The 24,007-nt window shown below is 45.6% G+C and overlaps 1 protein-coding gene across 5 annotated transcripts in view; it reads left to right on the top strand.

Annotated features, from left to right (window-relative positions):
* Positions 1-24,007, top strand: part of Fam135b (family with sequence similarity 135 member B) — a 322,410-nt gene that overhangs the window by 267,130 nt on the left and 31,273 nt on the right. For 4 of the 5 annotated variants that reach the window (XM_010629613.2, XM_010629612.2, XM_010629614.2 and 1 more), the window contains exons 8-11: positions 2,536-2,689; positions 5,019-5,068; positions 14,367-14,522; positions 16,040-16,113. In XM_010629613.2, coding sequence (XP_010627915.1) covers positions 2,536-2,689; positions 5,019-5,068; positions 14,367-14,522; positions 16,040-16,113 — 434 coding nt within the window. The remainder of the gene's footprint in view (positions 1-2,535; positions 2,690-5,018; positions 5,069-14,366; positions 14,523-16,039; positions 16,114-24,007) is intronic. The other variant, XM_010629616.2, reaches the window with a different exon arrangement.

The raw sequence follows: 24,007 nt of genomic DNA, 5'->3' as shown, positions 1-24,007 counted from the left end.
AGACGAAATGGGGACTTGCAGCTACGATGTCTGATGCCTTTATAATCCCCTCTCTGCTTTCATTTCTGCTCAGTCACGGCTAATGGAGACACTGCAGGACTTAAATGAATGCCTCTGTCAAAGCAAGCAGACCTTTGCTAAGCATCTGTTCTCTGTCAGGCACAGTCAGAGGCATGTTTGGTATACTAAGCAAGGAAGCCCTGCCTCAGTACCTTGATTTCGAAGCCCATTTCTCCTGCTGTCAAGCAGAGTGTACTAATCCAAGTCATTATATTTGGATCTATGAAGTGGAAATTGGGTTTCTTTATATGGACTCTCTGTTCTGCTCAGAAAAAAACTCCAAGGTGGTTACATGGTAAAAGCCAGAGAAGGGAAATGTCCCCAACATGCTCACTGGAATGCCTGGCCATGTTTTCAGAATATGCCTACATATAATAAGGTACTATATCATCTGTACCTACACATATATTATGGAAGTCTCCTAGAAGGATCTATAAGAAATGATTGGACTCTGGTGAGTTGGGCATTTTGTATGTGTTCACTTTGGTGACACTGAGATTTTGTCTTTCCGAAGTTACATTTTATTTTAAAACCCAAAATTGGAGTGTCTGCCCTTTGTGATTCTAGTTGAAGGTCAAACGAGATCACGTATAATGGAACTACCCATGTGATTCATGAGCAATGGCTCTTTTGCTCCATGGGCCTGGGGAGTTGGATATGCCTCCTTGCTGTGCACAAGCTCTGCTGATTTTTCTACAACTACAATAGCTTATCCGTATTTGATGCTGGTATAATAGGAAGGATGAGATAGTAATATATGGATTTCCTTGAGAGTGGGGCATACACAAGCATTCTAGTGGGCTAAATTTTCTGATTATATCATGGGCATATGTCATGGGCATGATTATGTCAAAAGACTGCAACCCTTGTTAAATATGTCTCAAGTTCAAATCTGAAGGGATCTGGCAACTGTGTAATCCAGCACCCATTTCTAAGCTGAGAAAGTGAGGCCTTGAAGAACAGAGGTTGCTATAGAGGGTCTCTTCAGTAGACTTCATTGTGCTGTCCAGACCCTACAGCCCACCTTTCCTCACCATCTGGGGATGTTGGGGCCAACAGAAAGCAACTAGGTCTGAGAATTGCTTGTCTAGAGCACTGCTCATCCAACATCGCATCTCCTCCCAGGATCTGACCCTGGCCCTGAGAGTGGACGTCTGTACAACTCTGAGCCCCCAGTCATCAGCGAGAACTCTATAATGCCTGTATAAGAGGGCAATCCCACCCCTCCCACTGCCCCATCTTCCTCCTCATAGGCAGTGCTGCTGTATGTACAACTCGCCTTATGAGTCTCTTTCCTGGAGAGATGATTTATGATAGTCTCAGAGATGGGTGACCACAGACCTGAGCCTTTCATCTAGGTCCCCTGATTGTGGCATCCCACATCCTACTGGACACATTGTCTGCCCACACAACACCACTGGTTGAAGTGTGGGTGGTTAACTTCTATCAGACTCCTCTAGCCCTCTCAGGTGGAACCAGAGGGAACCAAGACCAGGTGGGGCAGGAGGCTGTCCAGAGGAGATTCCACAAATTCCCCACTGGACTTTCTTCCTGCAGGACAGGGAAAGAACAGAGGAAGTGGTGAGGCTTGCTTCCTCCCCTCACAGCTGTGTAGACAGTAGATGAGCAGGCAGATCACCAAATTATCCAGCTCATTCAGTACTACTTCCTATTTTCCACTAAGCCTTTCTTCCTGGCTTTTCTTTCTCTACTCTCAGGAGCAATCTTTTCTGAAATTCCGCAGGTTGTCTTCTTCTTGGGTTGGCAAGAAATTCAAAATTGGTATCTCTTCCTTTTCATTATAAATATAAATCCATTGTAGACTTGTGTTTTTTTTTCCCCTAGATAAACCATGTTGTAATTCTGTGAATTTAATCCATTGTGGAGCAACCAACAAAGCAGAATGCACGGAGCACTCTGGCTCTCCACACTTTAACCTGGGCTCCCTCAAGGTGCTCTTCCAACATCTATGACTCAACTCCGTGCTGCTCACTACTGCATGGGGCACACTCTCCTTTTCAGCATCTCTCTCTCACCTGCTCCAAGAGCCTTTGTCTCCCATGGAAAGGAGCCCTCCTCCTTTGCCTCCAGTCCTTCTTGTCATGTACCCTGCAGTAGTTGGAAAAAGAGCTTGTGAATGGGAGTGTCACAGTCATAAACCTCCAAGGTCAGGGAGCCATTAACATCCTCATCTTCGCCTTCATCTTTTGATATTAGCATTATTATTACTTGAACTTGAACTTGATTTAAAATAGGGGGGCTACCAGAATTTATTACTTTTCCCACATAGGAGGATAAAGAAGAGATTCACCTCAGAATCTTCAGCGCTTTTCAGCTTCTCTAAAGAGAGCACTTGCTTTCCTGGGCCTCCAGACATCTTGCGAATATCGAAACAAACACATAGTGTGCAGGAGCCCCGGGCAACCTGGGTCAGGTGTCATGGTCCTCAGCTTCATTTCTGTCTCATGTTCACAGGGAAGCTTCTATGTCCCCTCGGAGAACTGCATGCAGCATGCACACAAATGGCACCGCGACCTGTGTCTCCTGCTCCTCCAAGCCTACCGGGGACTTCGCCTCTACTTCCTGGTCATCATGAAGGACATCCCAGAGCTGCCCCACATGGATCTGGGTAAGGGTAAATGGCAGGGAGGTGCCCACCCAGAAACTCACATTCCCTTTCTGGAGTGGGATGGCAGAAATATTGGCATGCTTGGTAAATGCCATCATGAAGACTGCTGTTCAGGCAGTGGTCTACCTCATTCCATAGGAGAAAATCTTGGGCACTCAAGAAAGACACACGTGTCCAAGGTGTATCCATCCATCCACACGTCCTTTCTGGCAGGCCTGGTGCATGATGTTAAATTGCTTCTTCGGGAAAGTACTAAGGTCGTACTCTTTTCTTAGGCTTTAATCACTAGATTGCAATTTACACGAGTGTAAAACAACTCTAATAAAAAGCTAATTTCTACAGTAAAGAACTGTATAGACACATACATTACGAAGTATGATTGGGAAATACAGTGAATGTTTAATTAAAAAAAATTACAGTAAAAGACAGATTGCCATTGATCTTCTCCAAAAAATTTCCTCATCACTTTGAAGACACTAATCCCATCATTCTTGTGACTTTCTGGAGCAGTTCTGGAAGTCTTCTTTCCTGAGTGTCTTTCGTTGCTCTGGGCAGGACTGCCTTGATGTCCTGAATCCATTCAAGGTATTTACCTTTCATGGTTGTTTTGGCTTTCAGGAACAGGCAGATGTTAAACAGTACCAGATCTGGTGAACAGGTGGAAGAGGACACACCTGTGTTGATTTTATAATCCTGACTTTCTGGTGAATTTTTCTGGCGATTTTTTCTTATACTTCATATCCATATATAAAACATGAATGGCTATAGAAACTTTTTATTACCCATCATATTTGATTTTCTGGGGACAAATTAAATCTTGCATATGGATTTTCCAAAGGTTGGATACCATGAGGATTATTAGTCTATATCCCTCTTGATTGAAAGATGATCTATGTGAAGCACAGAAATATAGAATGACTACTCAAGGTCACACAGAAATGTGTGGAAGAATTGTGACAAGGGTTCAGAGATTCTCCACTGAGCCCTGGGGTAGGGCCCTCTATGTTTCTGCTTAAAGTTTTCTAGAGCAGAATCTGTATTAATTCAGAGCTAATGCCTATGTCAGTGTCAGAATGCTGCTGGATACCATTGGATCCCTTTGGCTTTGAACTCATCATATAATAGTGAGGGGCTTGCATGACTGGCTTCCTCACCAGGCTTGGGTTTTGAGGGCAAGATCACCTTGGCTCCCCTGTATGCTGTCCCTGACATGTGGTGCAGAAGAGCAGGTGCTGCATTGCAGGGACTGCATTAAATTTCAAAGCCTTTTGCCCTCCAGTTGTATCAGCTGTGAAGTCCTGACCAAGTCCTGGTTGCAGGACTACTCTTGAGTGAGGCAACCTTTGGCCTGTGCTTAGCTATGAATTTTATGCATATCATAGAGATTGGCACAAAATCAGAGCGAGATTCCTAGCTTGGAGGGAAAATGGATGTTGTCTGGCAGCAGTCTGCTTCCTGATACAACACTTTCTCTTTGTCCAAGGATCCAAGTTTCTTCATCTGCTCATCATATCTCTACCAAGCACATACTGTTCTCCAGGCTCTGTGTTAGGTACTGAGGACAAAGTTGTGATCCACATGACATTCTATTTATTATGCCCCATGAGGTTCACAGACCAGTGGTCAGCAGTTGGGCTAAGTATGTCCCCAGGGTCCTCTGCATGATGCCAAACTGGGGAGGATCTGCTCACACTCACTTGGCTGCAGAGCTTCAGATACCGCAGCCATGAGCAAATAACTCACTATGGCCTCATGGAACTAGGACAGAGTGCAAACAGTCACCATCAAGTCACAAAGGACAGAAGCCACCTATCCCTGCTGGTCAGATGGCATAGCACAGGGTCCACTCTTGGTGGCGTGCAGGTTATGATGTTTGTTCACATCAGTTTCCCTGGAGATGACAGTAAGCAGAAACCTGCCTTTGCACTTTTCTGCACTTCTGGCTTATCATCTGCAAGATGCAGATACAATTCTGTGCCCCATTACCATTGCACAGGTGTATCTGTGTGTGTGTGCACACGCTTCAGAGAGCACAAATAAATCTGCCAACTATTTGGATCACATCGCATGATACACAAGTTGGGAGAATCTACTTGCTCTCATAAATGCATCGTGACATGGTGATGGCCTTTACCTAGTGCTCAGTCATGGTTTCCGGTCTGTTCTCTTCATGAGAGAACTGTTAGTACCACAATAAGGAGAGTCCGCAGATGTTATGTCTGTCTCTGTGGCTTCAATGCTACCTTGAAAATTAGGCTTTTTCTTTTAACCAGTAACTGTGACATTTGTGTGCAGGCATTTTAATGGTTTGCTGTTTTCTCCTTCCTAGAGGCACTTGCAGTTGAAGAAACGCTCTCTCAGCTGTGCTCAGAACTGCAGGTAAGTAGAGTGTTAACCTTGGGCTTGAGGAAAGGAAGGAGTCACGGTATCCAGCCAGCCTTCTTCTGCCCATTGCACCCATCCCTGAGGCTGCAAGTTTCACAAAAGAGGAAAAAATGCTTCACAAGACACCAGGCATGCATGGAAATTTGGACAAGCCTCATGTGCCTCTCCCTAAGGACAAGGTGTAGGAATCTTTAAAGGCAAAAGAAAAAGGGTAGTCCAAGGTACGGGAAAAGGGAATAGAGAATGAGGAAAGGAAAGAAATAGCTGATCTGTACGTGCAAAATCCGATATCGTGGTTCTTTCTAAGATGACTGTGATAACCGTGTTAGCTTTACTGGAGGGTGAAGTTTTGGCCCTCAGACCTCCAAAGGTTACCCACTGGCCCTTGAGTGGCCCAAGTGATGTGATCAGTGCTTCAGACCTTTTGGAGCTAGACAAATATTTCCTCACATGTCCAGAAAGCAATGTAAATAACTGTTAACAAGGGACCCAGGCATCAGGAGGGCTATCTGCAAGAAGCTCACAGGGGTATGTGACTTCCGGTCCACTGCATGGCTTCTAAAATCAGTGACAAAAGCAAGAGCATAGAAAACCAGAGAATTTATTGAGGTTCTCCCTGGGTTCATAAGAAAGAATGCCTTCTCTTCTTTTAAATTTAGCTAGGGAAGAATAACTCAAGCCACTTACAAGAGAAAAATGTATTAGTTTCATTGTGGGGCCTGGGTGACAGCAATGCGAACTGAGAATGTTTGAATGCGTGAGGAACTCATGACCAACAATAACAGGTGCATGCTGTTGTCATTTGCAATCTCAAGGACACTTTCATATCTCCATGCAATGGAGGGTCTGAATAAGAAGCCTTATCCTTATACACAGGAGGCACATTAAAACTATAAGGAAGTCAGGATTCTAAGCCTGAGTATACAGCTGGTAGTTGCTAGAAGAAAGACTCAGGATGACTTATTGCAACCGTGGACAAGTTGCTAAATCTCTATGAACCTTGATTTCCCTATCTGTAACGTATAGAGGAAGTCATCTGACTTTGATCCACATGTTTTTCTCTTAGCCAGTGAGCGCAGCGCATAGCTGCTGGTTCCTGGCTGCTGTTTTTTGTGCATTTCCTCAGTTACTTAATAGAACAATTCTATGAAACAAGCCCTCATATCATGCCCAGTGGATGAATAATCAGGACTTGACTCATGCAGGTATAACCATTTGGCCAGAGTCACAGCAATGCCCCTGTGCTGCTGAGTCCCTTGCTCTCCCACATTGTGGGCACACCATGAAACAGAACTGATGGCATGCAACAAAGGTGACATCTGTGAAGCCTCACATGAGGCCTGGCATGTCAGAGAATAGAGAAAGTGTTAGCTATGGTGTTTGTAATAATTGTCACGGGGCTGTGGCTGGTGTTTCCTTCCTCATAAAGGATGTTCTATTGTTCCACATACAGGGAATGTGGTGTGACCAAATTCCTTTTGCTTCCATGGTTTATTTGTCCTTTGTCAGCATTGATTTCAGTCTATTGCTTATTACTGATGTCAGTATGCAGGGTTTTATTTGATTTGGCAAACATTGCCCAAGTCCCCACCACTTTCTAGGTCTTGCGTTAGCTCTGGAGACTTAATGGCTACCTTGTTTTCTTCCAGAGCCCTGATTTAGGGGAATGGTTGGTTCATATAGGTACTACCACTGTTTGGAAAACCTCTTGGCTAGGAATAAGTTTTTAATACATATTAGAATGACTGATGAACTACACATAGGGGCCACCAAAGGTGCTGGAGTAACTAGCACCAGAGTGGTTAACATTGCCTCCCTATTCCTGTTGACTCATTTACAAAATGAGTTTGGACTTAGCAGTTTGGTTACTGACCACCAGACCCTCCTCCTATGCTATTCTCCTGTGTCTGTAGAGTCCATGTCTTCCTAGACTGCAGGACAGAGTCCCAGGTGCCTTGATCCAGATGCTGAGCTGAGCTGTGAGCAGGTCATTTCTGCTTTTACTGTCTGCTTTCCCATATGTGAAGGCAACTGCTGAAGCAAGGACTTAGGACTTAGGACTGCTAGAGTGAGGAAGTCATACATGTGCAGTGCTTAGGACAGCACGAGCCCACTGTGACTGCTGTTTTTGTCCCAGTGCATTCCACTCCAGGGATCTGGTGAGGGGGCAGATGAGGATGTCGTTACTGCAAGTGAATGGGTCTCCAGGAGAAGACAGACTAAAGCAGTACCTGGAGAGAAGGTGACTTTAGAGCTGAACCTTGAAGGAGTAACAGAACCCCAGCATTTTGCACAGGGGCAGCAGATGGAGTGTGGAGGCAGTAGGGCAAATGCGCAAGTGGAGATTGTGGGACAGGAGCCTGGATCTAGGAAGAGGAAGCCTGGAGTGAGTGAGGCTCCAGGCAGCTAATGGTAGAGGTCTGTGTGCCTCAACATACCAGGGCACATGGACACACCTCGCAGGTCATAGGAGGCCATGGCAGCGGAAGATGACACATCTTTTGGAGCATATATGGAGAAAGGAACTACTAAGATTTGTTTCTACCATTGAACACAACTGACATCAAATGTGTGGGGATTTTCCCAGGTGCCCCATCATCCCGTTCAGTCCTGACATTGTCTATGTTGAGTTGGCATCAGATCCCACAGGCCAAGTGCTCAGCCATACTAGCTTGTCCCTCTCTCTCATGCCAATTGCAAGCCTTGTGCCTATCATATTTCTGACCAATCTGCTGCAAATTGGAGAATTATCTGCCCCTTCAAGTCCAACAATTTGATTGAAGGCTCACAGAACTCAGAAAGGCATTTTCTTACCATCACCCGTTTTAGAAAGACTATTACATGGGATACAGATGAGCAAAAAGCGAGATGAAGAGGTACATAGGATGAGGTCTGGAGGGGCACCAGTGTGGGCTTGCATGACTTCCTCCTAGATAGGTCTGTCTGCCATCCAGGAAGCTCTCCCAATCCACATTACTGGTTTGCAAAGAGGCTCCAACACACAGGCATGATGCGTTAAACTTGCCCATTGGTGACTAACAGCCCGTGACCTTTCACTTCCCCAGAGTCCTGAGGGAAACTTTTAACTTTCTCAAGATGGATTAGACTTTCTGAAAACCAGCTTCCCCCAGAGCTGGCCAGAGGCCTATATAAATTCACTTCAGTGTCAAAAGCTCTATAAAGGTTGAAAGGATTTAGGAATAATAAAAGCTCCTCCTATTATTCCAGAAATCACGAAAGTCTTAGGACATACCATTTGTGATCACAATGTACAGTGAATATTTAAATTTAAAAATAGTTACAGTAAATGACATATTTTCATCCTGCTCAAAATATGTCCCCCTTTCTTTGAACACGCTTATCCCATTGTTCTTGCCGCTTTCTGAAGCAGTTCTGGAAGACCTCTTTCATGAGTGTCTTTATGAGCTGTGACAAAAAATACAGTAAATGCTGCTGTTGAGTGCCATTCAATGAAAAGAGGGTTCCAAAAGCCTTATGGTGTGCTCTCATTCACCTTATTCACTTGATAGGGCACCTTGCTCCTTCTTGTTCTTTCTCAGAGTCAAAATGGTTGTAAAAGGTAACATTTTGAATCAATTCAGGATATCAAAACAATCCTAACAGTGCATCTAAAGATATCCATGAAAGAGAATTTCCAGGACTCACAGTATTACAAAGGGAATGTATCTTGAGGTAGCAAATAGTGGGTAGGTTAAGACTGTTTGAATACTGAGGAAAGAAATATCCCTGCAAGGTGAAATCCTCACTTTCGATCCAGGATTTCCCTGGTACAGTCTTCATTGCAGGCCTGGGAGTATGAGAGGGCTGTCCTCACTTGTCTACAATTATTTTAGGATAAGTGGACACAGGAGCCTGGCTTTCTTTAATTTGGTGGCCCACTAAGCAGTGATCCCCAGGAAGCCCCTGCTTTCTGCTGCTGTTTAATCACACCTTGTTCCTACAGTGGTTCAGGTGGGACTCTGGGAGGAAAAGACACAGCCTACCCAAGAATTTACCAAATCCATTTCATTGGGACAGCTGGTCACCTTACTGCTTTCAGGCAGTGCCCCAAACTATAGGGATGGCACCTCTAAGGACTGAGTGGCTGTTGTTGCCAAAGGCTTTTTTAGTTTTTATTTATTTATTTTCATTTTGTTACAAAATGTTATTTGGCAGCTGCTGCAGGGAGGTGGCTGGGTGATAAGGGTGACTAGGATGAATGGGATAAGCATTAGTCTACTCCTTGCTTTGCTAAGGGAAAGACTGGCCTAGCAGTCTGGGTGGAAGAGATAATGCACCTTCCCCAGCAGCTTCAAAATGAAGCCCACAGCCTGCAGAACATCACCACCTTGTGGCCCAAATGGTAGTGATCATATCCATATCAAGTATCTGCTTATGGAGGAAACTGTAGCAGGTGATTTGAGAGGATTTGAGATTCTGGAGCTGTACAGCCAAGGATCACTTCTGAGGAACATTTTCCCTGTGTGAACCTTATAAACATTTACTTAGCATCTATGTTCTGGCCTCTTGCGTGGAAGAGATCAGCCACGACTCACAGCTTAGAGAGCAACAAACTTGTTCCCAGATAGGGCAGAATTTGCCAGTATGATCTGGGCTGGAGCTGAGAAATTGGAGATGCTCTCTGGGAGGCTGCTGTGAAGGAGCAGGTGGACATGAGACAGGCACAGGAGCGGGACATTCCAGACACAGGAGCAGCAGTGTGAACCCAGCTCAATTGGACTGGAGCACTGCGGGCACCAGGATGGCAGCAGCACATAAAGTATGAAGCCCTGATGTGGGGGCTGGGCTGAAAAAGTGGGGTTTAGCAGCTGCCAAGGCTTTGTGATTAGGACAGGGGGGTGCTCCCCAGAGAGGGTGAACACCACCCTGTGTGGGGCAGCTCAGCTACCAGCTGAGTGGCTACTGGAAAGCAATATCTTTGGTTGGTTTGTTTTGTTTTTATTTCTATGATAAAGGAATTGTTCCTGCTTGCACCCCATCAGCTTCTGGGAGACACCGAGTTGTTGAATAGTCTTTGCCAGAGTTGCACTCTCCAAGCTAGAAGTACTAAGAATAAATGCAGTGAGCAAGCATAAGTGAGCAGCTACCAATTCTGGGCAGCCTGTTGTGGGGTTTGGCTGGGGGAGGTCTTATAGTTTTGCTTTTATTTCTTTGGTTTGCTTTTTTATTTTGTCCTGTCTCCTTGCCAGAAAGGTATGGAAAACATTGTCCCTTTTAAGCCCAGAAATATACTCACCAGGCCAGTGGTCCAATAATACACTCATCTTCCTGAGGCCAAATGAGCTGGCTTGGACGTTCCAAGGAGCAAAGGACACAAGAGAACCTCCAAGTCTCCATGCCATCACCCTTCGAACAATGCCATCAGTGTGAATTGAGCACCTGTTATGTGCTACTCCCTTGATACATACATTTGTGGAGAGTCACATGCACTCTCCACATGTCCATCTTTTGCTAGGGTGATGTAGGTAGTGATGGCCCCGTCCCTACAAGTAGGGGCAACCAATGCTATAGAGAGTGGCCATCCATGGTGGCACTGTTAACTCTTGCGCCTTTGTCCAGCCTGACCTCTAGAGGGAGTCTCAGTGAAAGCCAGCCCAACTATGTGAGTAGGGACATGGAGCTTATTCAAAAGCGACGGGTTTGGATGACAGCCTTTTCTCCTTGCAATTCTAGAATTTCCAAAATTTCAATGTGCTAGGAATTACTCGGGCATCTGTTACCATATGGATTTTCATTCATTGGCCTGAGTGGGGCTGAAGATTCCACAACAAGTTCCAGGAAATGTGTATCTCAACTCTGAAAGCCCAGGGATGGGATGCTCTTTCCCCAGGACTCTCACATATCCTAGCTGCTCCCTTTTCTCTCTCTGCCACTGCAGGAGGCTGAGCTGTGACTCAGCAAAGCTGGGCTGCCCGTCCACAGTGTGACATTTCTAAGCCACTCAGCAGGGCTGCTTCTGTCCCTGCAAGGTGTGGCAGGGACCTTTTAAGTCCCATATTTTGCTTCACGCTGCCCCCCATACACAGTATGCAGCAGTAGTGCTGGAGATGTGACTCAGTGGTAGAGCACTTGTCTAGTAGGTGCTAAGCCCTGGGTTCACTTCCAAGGACTTTCAAGAAGAATAAGAAGCACCGCACAGTCAGCCTGGATGCCCATTGCACCCTGCACACAGTCATTGGTCACCAATTGGATCACTTGACCTGGAAGTCTAGGGCGGAAGCAGCATGGGTTGCCCCTCTTACCTGTCCCGCAGGTGCTGCAGTCCTGTGTATCATCACCTAGGGGTGTATGCTCTTTATCCCAAGGTCTTTCTGCACACTCTTCTGGACTGTGCAACTCACCTTGTCCTATTCTTGACATAGTCTTCCTTGGCCTACAAGGTCTACCCCAAAGATCTTCACAGGGAATGCTCTAAGATCCAGGCATCTGAGAATTCTCTTGCCCTTGCTTGTCTCCTCAGGTGCTATATTCTATTCCCTCCACTGCTCAGTGAAGTATGGTTTGTGTCACTTTTCTCCCCTATACTAGGCCATGAAGGTACTAAGTACTATTTATATAGTGTTAGTTCCCAAAATAAACTAAGTGCTTGATAAATACCTCCTGAAGAAAATATGAAAATGAGTCTCCAGTTAGTACCAGGAAGAACAGTCTTCCAAAGTAATTATCAAACTCAAGCCCTTGGCTTTCATTGATTGGCTAAAAAAATTCCAAGACTCCAACTTTCTGTTATTTACATGCCTTTGGACCTGAATCATATGAATAGTTAAACTTATAAATGTGCAAATTCACATCACTGTGGAAGGAGCCTACAAACATTTGAAGGGAGACAAAGAAAAGAGGTCAAGTAGGGGGTTTTAAGTGAGGTCCCAGGCAGGAGCCCTCAAGAATATCCATAAGGTTTTGCAGAGTTCGCAGGAGAGCCTCACATCTTCTGCCAGTATGCCCTAAAATGCTGCATGAGTGAGGGGCTGAGCAGAAACATGAGCATGCAGATGAAATGCAGGCAGTGAGATGGCAGCCAGGAGCCCAGTCCATCTGGAGCATGGTAGAGTCAGTAAGAGAAGCATGGAGAGGAAGCTGGGCAGCCCCTGTAGCTGAACCGCTTGGGCCCAGGCATCAGCTCAGACTTGCTAATTATGGGATCTTGGGACTATTCCTAACCTCCTGGTGCCTGGTTGCCACATCTATACAATAGATTTGGTGGTCATAGTACCACCTCTTAGGATTGGTATAAGGATTCCATTTCCGTAACACTACTGGCCTACAGTGCCTTAAAATTGTCAGTTGTCATTGTTGCTATTGTGATTCCTAGACGCCCACTTGAATTTTCAGGAAAAGCTCTCTGTATGGGTGGGACTGATCCAAGATCTAAAACAGGAGCAGACAATGCAGGGGTGTGCGCGCTCGTGTATGTGTGTATGGGCGTGCAGTATGGGAGGGGTTTTGTCATAGATGAGAATATGCACCAGGTCAGGGTCATGGACATGAAAGGATTAGCAGCCCTTGATGCACATTAAGATTACATGGAAGTCACTTTAAGCATTCAAATGTCTGGGCTTCACCTAGAGATGCTGAGCTGTCCCAAACTGCTGTAGACCTGTGTCCTTCTGGTGCCCCTAATGTGCAGCCAAGATTGAGAACCTTCAAGGAACAGCTTGTTTGGGGAATATAAGACAGGCTTCTCTAGTGCCTGCTCATCCTGCAGGCAACATTCCACAGCCTATCTCTGGTTCTTGGTGCATATATCTTGCACTGTGTAGGTGTATTATAGCCATCTAAACGCTTGGCCATAATGGGACCAAATGCCTCTTCCAGGACTGTGTGTGTTTACTACTCTGTAGTAAATGTCAGGATATCAGGCACTTGATAAACAGATCCAGGGAGGTAGAGAGTGGAGAGAGATGTATGGTTAGCACCTAAGGGATGGAGTGGAGTGTGGGGTAGTGGCAAATGAGGGGAGCTGAGTCTCTTTTTCAGGGAGTCTCACTGGTGACAAGCACCGGGCCACAGTTTCCTTTTTATTTGTGGGAAGGACTATCACTGGTCTCCTGAGAAAGTCTTCTGTGCTGTCACAAGCACTTGCAGAGGCTTGGGCATTAATGAGCACAGCACAGGCCTCTTGTGGCCTAATTAGAAGAAGCTTCTTTAACCTTACAGAAGCCTTTGCTGTGATCAGCTAGGGGAAAATAGTGCTAAGGATGTATTTAGTAAATAGCCTTCCTTCCTTTTTTTTTTCTTTTTTCCTGTCCCCCCTCCAGCCCCCCAGCTCAGATCAGAATTCATGCTGGGTTTGAGTACCACTGTCATGGAGGGATGCTGTGGGTGACAGAATAAGAGGCATTTGGGCCTCCTGTTGTCACCTAGCTATTCTATACAGGGCTCCTGAATTTGCAGTCTACCAGTCTTTGTGTTAGGGGCTGGGGATACTGAGGGGGCTAAAGATCACAGGCAGGTAAGAAGGAACACTGGAGATAAAACGAGCCACTCATAGTTAGCTGTGCCATCAGAGAGGTCTGCAGCCCAGTGGGCCCTGTACCTCAAGGATGGATCAGAGTGAAGGCAGTCGGCCTTACCCTTGGAGCACAGCAGAGTTAAGCAGAAATAGGGGAAGATGGAATTTATTTTACTAGGTCCTCTGCTAGAGGACAAACAAGTTGAAAGTGGCAAAGAGAAAAAAGGAAACTGAATGGTGAGAGGAGGGTTCCCAGGGAGAAGGTGCAGCCTGATTGCAGCCCTGGTGGCATCAAGTAGTCAGATCTGAGCAGGTTGTGGCCCATAACAAGTTGAAAGTGGCAAAGAGAAAAAAGGAAACTGAATGGTGAGAGGAGGGTTCCCAGGGAGGTGCAGCCTGATTGCAGCCCTGGTGGCATCAAGTAGTCAGATCTGAGCAGGTTGTGGCCCCGGTGTCTTTGGAAGGAGAAGGTGGGAAATGGCGCTGTGTTGATGCAGGCAACTGACCCTCATAAGTGAGGGGTGCTGGCTGGAGAATCCGGCATTTCTAGTGCATCCTTAACCTGACTGGTGTGAGATAAGGAATTATCTTATCTTCCATGGAAGACTGTGGGTACCAGTTGCTATTCTGCAGAGAGGAATTACCAAATAATTTATTAATGCCATTTCTATCATAACTCTTGCATCCGAAGTCATGGGATCCTGTAGGCTGCAGAGGTGTAATCCAGTACCAAGAGAGGAGCAAGATTTACGAAATCCAAGAAGTCAATCAAGACCAGAGAAAGAAGACTCCTGACTGCTGCCGTTGTTGTCTCCCCAGATGCTGAACAATCCGGAGAAGATAGCTGAGCAGATCAGCAAGGACCTTGCCTGGCTGGCCTCCCATCTCATGGCTCTCTGGACCCAGTTTCTGGACACGGTGACACAGCACTCCCAAGTGACCACTTATCTGACCCAGGAACACCACACCTTGAGAGTAAAAAAAAAAAAACTATATATAATCTATGTATCTATAATATATTTATCTATATAATATATATCTATATATCTATCTATATATCATATCTATCTATCTATCTATCTATCTATCTATCTATCTATCTATCTATCTAACTATAGTGAATGCCCTAAGTACATGCATTTGGTTTCCTGAGGAAGTTTTACCAGAGTTAGTGTACTGAGCAGAGTAGGCATGGAGACTGCCCCTGCCTGTAGATCTCTGGGATGATGTGGGTCTTTCATGAGCATGCGGTATGACACTGTCAACTCACTTATCCAGTTAGACCTCTGCTCTGTCTCTCTTAGTGTCCCTCTCTTGCCTAGATCTGGTGGTGGCAGAGCTTACCACCATGGATATCGATATCATAAGCACTCTACAGAGTACTTAAGGGCTGGGGGTAGAACTCAATGGTGAGCATTTGCCTATCCCTGCAAGGCCTTGGGCTTAATCCACAGCACTACAGCAAGGAAATGAAAAAGCATTTGAAAAAAAACTTCAAATATAATACATTTCTCTTGGTGTATGCCTTTGCCACTTGTTTAGCTGCCTATAGGGAGGTAGTAATGTACAAACAGTGGTGAAAGGTTTTCCACTTGGAGGAAGAGGAGCAAATCACTGAGGACCACAGTTCACAAAGTGATGAGCAAATGCACATCCATGGCTGGCTCAGGAAACTCTATTTATTCTATGTGTATCTATAGTGGCTATTTGCAAAGATCTTATATTCTAGTTAAAGGAATAAAACCTACATTAAAAATGATAAAAAGCAGTGCAGGTACAGATTCATGAACATGCATGAAAACTATTTACATAATCTCAGTTTAAGTGCAGAGATCTGAAGGAGGAAGGCCTCTGTGGAGAGGAGAAAGCCTATTATTTCAGACCTCTAGCTGTAGGGAGAGCTTTCCTACAGTTTGTATATAACACTTATCTCCTCCACCGCCAATTTTAAAAAGTGAAGGTCATGTCCACAGTGTTACACACTTTCCTATCCCTGGTACAAATTACCTGACATCCACAATTTAAAAGAGGAGAGGTTTAGGGCAGGGGATTTAGCTCAGGGTTTCAAGTGCAAGGTTCCGACTTCAATCCCTTTACAAAAAAAAAAAAAAAAAAAAAAAAAAAAAAAAGGAAAGGTTTATGTTGGTTCATGGTTTTTAGAAGATTTAGTCCACAGTTGATTGGCTCCAGGGCAAAAATTATGTGGTGGAAGGAACCAATGGACCACATTTACTGATTCCCATAGCAACCAGGAAGAGTAAGAAGAGAGACCAGGGGACAATAATACACCCTTCCAACTCACAGCTCTAGTGATGCACCTCCAGCCAAGCCCTATCTTCTAACAGCACGTTCATCCACTAAACCCATCAATGAGTGAATCTACTGGTGATTCAGTCCTCTCCCAAACACATGAGGCTTTGGCAGGGTTGTTTTAGACCTAAACCATAACATCTATTTACAAAGTAAGTTGTTGGTATCATTTTATTCCTCAGGTCCGAAGGTTTTCTGAGGCCTTCTTTTACATGGAGCACCAAAAACTCGCAGTCTTGACCTTTCAAGAGAATCTGTAAGTAATAGTTGCATGCTCATGTCACCCTGTATGATGGCCACCTGTCACGTCCCACTCACTGTCTTTGCTCCAAGCCCTCTTTCATGTTGCCTCTGGCTGTTCCCGCCACACTTCCTGTGCAGGGTGAAGGAGGCAGGTTCTCAGCAGATGGCAAAGAAGGTCAACAGGCAGGGGTTTTCTTTGTTGTGTATCATTATGGTTCTCTATAAAAAATCAGGACTTCTTAGGTTCCCGAAGACATCTGTGTTGAGTCCTCAGCAGAATGCAGTAGAAGCAGGTGGTGTAGCTATGAGCTTTGTTAGGAAAAAGTACAGAATCTGCCTGCCTGAGCTGCAGTAGCTAAAGAAATGCAGTTAGCGTAATAATTAAGCCCAATTAAGCTTTGGAGGACTGATGGATTTCTTGTTTGCCTTTTCCAAAACAAAACAAAAAATGATCGAAAAGGACTGAAAACACAGAGCTTTGAGATGAAGTTATCCCTTGTCATAGATTCCTAGGTTATCCCTCCCAGGACCTTTTCACCATTTTTACACAAATCTAGGATTTCTTCATATTTCTGAAGAACATGCTTACCTCAAAACAAAAACATAAACAAACAACCAAAAAAATAAAACAGGTACATAAGTAATGCTTGGGATGCCATAGCAAATCCCCCAGAGGAGGAACCTGAGGTTTGCACATTGACTAATACGGACCCGAGGGCTTTGGAGTCTCATTGTATAACCTGACGTGCTTCCAGGCTTTGTTCTGTTTGGAAAGTACAGTGATATTTGCAGTTTGTCTCAGGGGTTCTGAAAGTGAGCGAGACACCAAGACGCATCTGCCTGTTAAAATCTCTTGTCCAGGTATCGCTAGTCTTTCCCTCCCTCATTTATGCATCCATTCATCTATTCCAGCCTCCAGCCAGAGCTGGCTGAATACACCCTCTAAAAGTAACAGCAGGAGGGCTAATCTGACAAACAGAAGCATAACTTTGAGGACTACTGGGGAAATGTTGCAAGTCAGGACAACCCAAGGAATGGCTTTCTCAGAGTCATCACAATAATAGATTAAACTCGGACAGTTTAGCCACGGTTGTGTTCTCAAGGAACTCGCCCCAGTGGAGCTGATGGGCACAGAGAACCCCACTCTCTCAGAAGACCTCGTTTGCAATGCCTAAGGCTAAGCACAGGTGACAGAGCATTCGAGGGACCTGGTTCAATCCTTCTGCCCCGATGGTGTGCAGTGGGTCCTCCACAGAGCTATTTTTCTGTTGTCATTTTTACCTCAATTTTAGATAGTCTTAGTTTCTTTATCTATCAAATGGGGAAAAAAAATTTGAGGGGGGGAAAAGAATGGGAATATCCAAGCACATGGAACCCATAGGACAAGCCACAGACTCTGCCTGGGAAATGTTAGGTGACAATTGGTGGGCAAATATTTATTGTCCACATAAGATAGCGTGAATGCAGCATAGAATGAGCTAAAGTACGCTTCATGGGTCAGTTTTTCAATGGACAGAAAGGCAAGACATAAGTTTCTTATTTGTGCGAGTGGCCAGGGAAGAAAAAAGAAGCGTGGGAAGGACGTGCAAAATTATGATGAACAGGATACGGCCAGAGCCCTCATAAATGTTTAACAGCCCACTCTCAGAAGACCAACAGCAAACACACCGCTCTGTGGTGTGCGCTGATTTCCATTATGTGAATGCCCCACAGTGATCAAACGCAGTTTACTCGTGGGTTATCACTAAGTCTGAAGTTGGGAAGAGAGACGCAGTCTGCTCTTTCGAGGCTGTGTGAACTGCACGCAGGGCAGTGCTCCGTGGGCTCCTAGGCTATTCCGGGGATCAGAGGTGGGAGTGACATTTGAACACGGACTGGGGTAACTGAGTCGACCACAACACGAGGGAGGGCTACTTAGACTGCCGCAAAGGTCACGGTATGGAAATGCGGCGGGTTTGTAAACCAGCAAGAAGCCAAGTCTGGTCCTAGTGAAGCAAGCAGGTAGGAAAAGGAGACGGAGAAGGGAAGGAAGAGCAAGGGCGGGAGGGACTGGCTCATAGGGGCCTCATGGACCAGGGAAATCATTTAGATCGGTGAGAATTTTAGTTAATACTTTTGTACTTGCAAACAAATTTGGGCTGCAGCATTTCAAATCTCATACATAGTTTCCCACTCGATACTGTGACTCATAAGGCTTGTGACATCACACTCGTTACCTGGTGCCTTAGATGTAAAAAAGAGATTCTTTGATTCACTAAATACTGGCTCAGCGTCTACTATATCCTGGATATTGTAAATGTCGGCCATTCCATGGTGAGCGGAACGAACTCCTTTTCTCAGGGGACTTAGACTTTGGTGGTAAAGGCATCTGGATAAACGGATCCGATACACCAAGGGGAAATGAGTTCGATGGAGAAATATGTATAAAATGTATGTGTGAGTGCAAGAGAAACAGATAGTGCTACTTCCTGCAGTCGTCAAAGGCTTCCCGGGCCTGGAATAGTTCAGTCAAGGTCTGAATCAGGTGCAAATCCTGAGCCCCGCGAACCCCTAGGGGATTATTTATATATGTCCTACAGATTAATCGTAGCGATTAAAGATGCTCTAAGCATTCAGCTAATACCAGTAAAATATAACATAAATCAGAGAGGGGAGTAGAAAGGACTCTACTCAAGAGGAAGTGGGCTTTTGCTAAGTCATCAAGAATAAAGGCTGTAGAGCCTGAGGCACGGTGCAATTCAGACGGAGAAAATTACTAGAGAAAAAGGGCCAAGTGCAGTGCACACAAGTGAGACTGGGGTTGCGACGGTGAATAGGGCTATGGAATGAGAGTGGCTGAGTGTGAGCAAGGCGGAGCCTGCAGGGAGCTCAGAGAGGACACAGCCTCCGGGAAGACGTCTTGTCCCTTGCCAGGCAGGGTCATGCTCCGGAATGAGCCCAGGCAAGCACAAGGCAAGGTGGCACCAGGGAGTCTCATCTGTCAGGACTCATCCTGTTCAAGCCTGAACTTGACTGTGCTTCTCAAACAATAGGTCACCACCACTTAGTGGGCTGGGAAATCAACTTAGTGGTGTTGGAACCACATTTTTTAAGTGAAATGGGCTATGCTGGGCCAGGCGAAAAAGGGGGATTTGAGAGGAGTGAGAAGTGTTTGCTGAAATCTTCTTTCAGCCTGTGTGTCTCTGGGACCATGGGATTGGCATGGAAATGAAGACTACTTGCCATATGTGGTGATTTTTAAAGCATGCCGGGCAGGCGGAGGCAGGAAGATCTCAGGCTGAAGTTTAGCTTGAGCAATTTGGTGAGTCTCTGTCTCAAAACACAAAAAAATTTAAAAGGGGCTAGGGTTGTAGCTCAATCCCCAGTACTGTGCACGTGCATGCGTATACACACACACACACACACACACACACACACATCATTCAGGAGGGAGCAACAAGCGTAGTGTGTGTGTGGGTGTGTGTGTTTGTGTGTTTTCAGTCCCTCCTCTCTCTTGTTAGTGTCCCCTGGGCTTTGCACATCGCGGTGAGGTTTGATGGTAGTTTGTGGATGAATGAGTGTGGAGGTGGAGATAGTGTGAAGACCTGCACTGAGGCATTCGTTGCCTAATATAATAAATAAATCATCTGTTTGGCTTTTGCATTTTCCACATTGAGGAATCTCACACTGTCTAACACTTTACAGATTATTCGTACTATAGAATGCTCTATACATAGGGTTGAACATAATAGGGATTTACTTGCTTTTGTGGTGCTATGGATATTATTTTAGTAAGAAACTGTCCAAACTTTACAAGCATCTACTCATTTAATAGTCACATGTACCCAGTGTGTTAGGGACTACTATATCCCTTTACGTACACGAGAAGAAACTGGGGGAACCTGAGCTCAGAGAAGCTAAGTAACTTACCTTAGACCACAAAGTAAGCAGGCGATAGAAACAGCAATTGATTTGAGTCTAGGAACACCACTCTTAGCTTACTTTCTGTAGCTTCTCTGTATAGAAAAATTTTCCTGAAAAATAAAAGTAAAATGTGGATTTTCAACTTCTAAAATGGAAGTATTTTATGCAGATGAGATGCACTTCTGGAGTCAGGGTAAATTTGCTGTTGAAATGTGAAGTGATGAACCAGGCCCTTTTCGGTCTGTAAGACCCTTCCCTGGATTGCTGCATGGAATAAACCAACTGGAACCCAAGGGTGTCTGCCTGAATGCACTCAGTGTGAGTCCTTCGCCCGTTATGCATTCAGACTGGTTTGCGAGCAAGGCACCTGCCCTGGGTATCATTTAGGAAGGGGCCATGCCCTGAACACCATGCAGGTATGGCGGTGCCTGCTTCCAAACAGGTGGGCAAGGCCAGCCTGGGCAGGACTGCTTCCAAGTTAGTGTCTTCCCATTTGTATGTTCCCTGCAGTGGGTTGAAACAAATGTGGACAGAGGAGAGCAGGAAGCAACAGTTTGAAGAAAGGAAAACAGGATCCCTTCCCTTGCTCGAGGCCTTATGATGATAAGAATGAAAAATTTCTCCCTTAGTAAATGTAGTTCATAAGCACTAACATAGTTATTTACTCAGCTGCTCCGTCCTTGCATCTCTCCCTGTCTGCATAATTATTGGTCACTCATGAAGTTCCAGGAATTGATCTGGGGACTTTAGACAGAGCGATATAGTTTTAAGGATAGACAAGGTCCAACCTCATGGGGCAAAAAAGACAAATTTGCAAATAAGAAGGAGCAATTCAGGTAGGGCTAAGAACTTAAATGTGGTGCTAGAAACTGAACTGGTGAGTCAGACCAGTGGCTCACTAAGGTTGGGGTCACAGTGGGACACCCCAAGGAGGCCTGGAGGAGAGAATGGAGCCATGGAAGATGTATAAGTAACAGCCATGGAAAGGCACTGGGGCTGGGCAGAGCCTGCATGCTGAGTTAATTGGTTAAGGAGGAAAGTGAAGAGTTAAATCACAGAGCTGGTAGAGCTGGGGGATCAGTGAGGCGTTAGGGAGTCAGTCCAGAAATCAGAACTTCTGACCAGGTTTGCTAACCACTGACTCTTCCCCACATGTCTTCCCCCACTGCCTAAACCCAGAGGGAAAGTTGCCTCACTGTTTATATGTTTTTTAAATATGGTTGTTGCTTATTGATTAACCTTTGCTATCCTGTGTCCTTTTCATCCCCCCAGAACCTACAAAGCTCACGCACACATGCAGTCACATGCCCCCATGTGCACACCATGTGTGCACCTGCCACACCCATATGCATGCATGTACGCGTGAGCATACCTGACACAGGAATGCACATACATGCACACCCCAGGACAGCATACACGCACATATGTCCACAGCCACGAACACACGCCTGAACACATCACACATGGAAACACAAAAGCCGCCTTGGCCAGAATTATCTTTCTGAAATATGGGTTGGCTGTGGCCCTTCTTGGCTCAGAGAGACCCTCTGCTTGGCCACTGCCCACAAGGCGTGTGCAGACCTTCACCCTCCAGGGTCATCCTCCCAGGTGCTCCCTCTTAGCTGTCCTCTGGGCCTGGGCAGCACCCCTACTTCTTCGCAGATACATGTCGGTTAATTCATTTATTCAACTAGCGTTCTGGGCTGCTCTCTGTGTAGGAGGCGTCATTCCAGGCACTCAGGACACAGCAGCGCGCAAAAGATACAGCTCAAGGGGAGGCAGATGTTAACAGTCAGTGTTAATCACTAGTGAGTCCTGTAGTATGGTGGCTGATAGATGTGAGCAGGGGCACTGACCGTGCTTTTGTTTGGAAGGAGTGGGGCAGACTGCAACATTTCCTGTCTTTGCTCATTGCCTTGGAGGAGGGAATATTCCTTCCTGGAACACTTCTCTCCCACTTGCTTCCATCAGTTAGCACCTGATAATTCCAAAGAACCTGCCATGTGTGAATATGAGAAGGGATCAGTTAGGGGACTGAGCCACTCTGCGTGGGCCTAGTCCCGCAACAGACCGGGGAAGGTGGAAGCACAGCTCGGCCCCAGTCTGAAGGTCCCAGGCCCAAGGAAGCAGCGATGTAACTCTCAGTCCAAGGCCAAAGGCCTAAGAGCCTCCGTGGCCCACTAGTGTGAGTCTTGCAGTCCAGAAGCTAGAGAGTGTAGCAAGAAGAAAGAGGGAGAGGGAACAAGACATCGGGGCTCCAGAGCACAGTGCAAGAATTTGTGCTCCACCTTTTGGTTCCATCCAGGCCCTTGGTGACCAGGTGGGCTCCAACCACACTGAAGTGGGTCTTGCTCACTTTGCCCACCAGCTCATGTGCCAGTCTTCTCCGGAAGCATGCCACAGACAGATCCGAATATTCTCTGTCCGGTTAAGCTGGTGCCCACCACCTACCAGCGCAAGACCACGTGACACCCACACTCTCCCAGTAAACCAACTTGATCTCCCAACAAAGACAGTGGCAAAGACATAGCTACATCTCCACAAGTTGCAGTGCTGTGCACCAAGCCAAGGCAGGCAAGGCAGTGTTGACAGGGACTGGCACTGGTTTCTTTGTACCCTTTGGCATCCTTAGACATTTTCTTAACACATGCTACTGTAGTTTCAGGTACTTAGTCACATCACAAAAGCCCCAAAATCAAGATGCTGCCTTCCAATAGGAAAGGACACCGTGCCCGTCACAGTTCAGACCCGATTCACCAGCTTAGCAACTTGTTTCTTCATGACTCTGTAAACTGTGGATCAGATTCAAGTTCAATTCCGATCTGTCTGCCTCACCCTAAGTGCTTTGATGCTCAGTGCTTTTGGAACAGGGTCTCACTCTACAGTCCAGGATGCCGTTGAACTCACTATATAGCTCAGGCTTGCCTGGAACTCACAATCCTCCTGCCTCAGCCTCCCGACTGCTGGGTATCCAACTTGTGCCACCATGCCCAGCAATATTTTTTTAATAAATTAAATACTGAACTCTGGGAGGCTGTGTCAGGAGAATTGTAAATCTGAGCATAGTGTGGGAAATTTAGCAACTTAGGAAAACATCATCTCAAAAAAGAAAAAAGGGATGGGCTATAGTTCAGCGTATTAAAAAAAATGGAAATAGAAGTTCCACGCTTTTATGGTGATACAAAATGCAGAACTGACTGACATAAATCCTATTTACGTATTCAGGGAATATTTAAGGAACTAAATGTTCAGAGAGGTGCGAAGTTGTAGCATCCTGCATGAGTGTGATGAAGAAGAAAATCCCCTCTCCTTTACCTTCATGGGTTAGAATTCCATTGGAAAATAAGAAAATGAAATATGCATATTCAGTGTGTACTACATTGATATGCATATTAAGTAATAGTTAATGTTTGTTGTGCAGAGTATGCATGGATTAAATAGAGCTATGAACAGATGTGTGTCTCCCTGCACCTGTGGATGAGAGCATGCAGGGCAGCAGGGGCGAGCTCCTCAGCCACAATCCTGTGCTGCAGGGCAAGGTGTTCAGTGGCTGCAGAGGGAGAAAGGGACTTCTAGACTTTAGGCTGATTCCACAAGTTCCACAGACAAACAGACAGGCAGACAGGCAGAAGAGAGGCAGATAGACAGACAGAAAGGCAGAAATCAACTCTGCCCACTGAATTCTCCCAAATTCACCTTCCTCATAGAGAGGGGATTGAGTAGTTACCTGGAGTGAAATGATGCCACCTTACTATAAGGTAAAAATAATTTCTCCCCCTTCTGTGAAGACTAAAGGAGAAGAGGATAAATATTTTCTACTCCTCCAGACTTGGAATTAGAAATAATGTCTTTTTTTCTAAACCTTGGAATCAAATCCCTATTGATGGAAAAATATTTGGGTTGGGCTGAGGATTTAGCTCAGTGTTTCTGGCGACTGCCTCAAAAGCGCAAGGAACTGAGTTCGATCCCTGGTACCAAAAAAAAAAAAAAAAAAAAAAAAAAAA

This window comes from Fukomys damarensis, unplaced genomic scaffold (assembly GCF_012274545.1).
Source record: "Fukomys damarensis isolate Sample0158 unplaced genomic scaffold, DMR_v1.0_HiC HiC_scaffold_5, whole genome shotgun sequence".
Classification (NCBI taxonomy): domain Eukaryota; kingdom Metazoa; phylum Chordata; class Mammalia; order Rodentia; family Bathyergidae; genus Fukomys; species Fukomys damarensis.
Note: the sequence above shows the minus strand (reverse complement) of the source record. Positions and strands in the feature narration are given on the sequence as shown.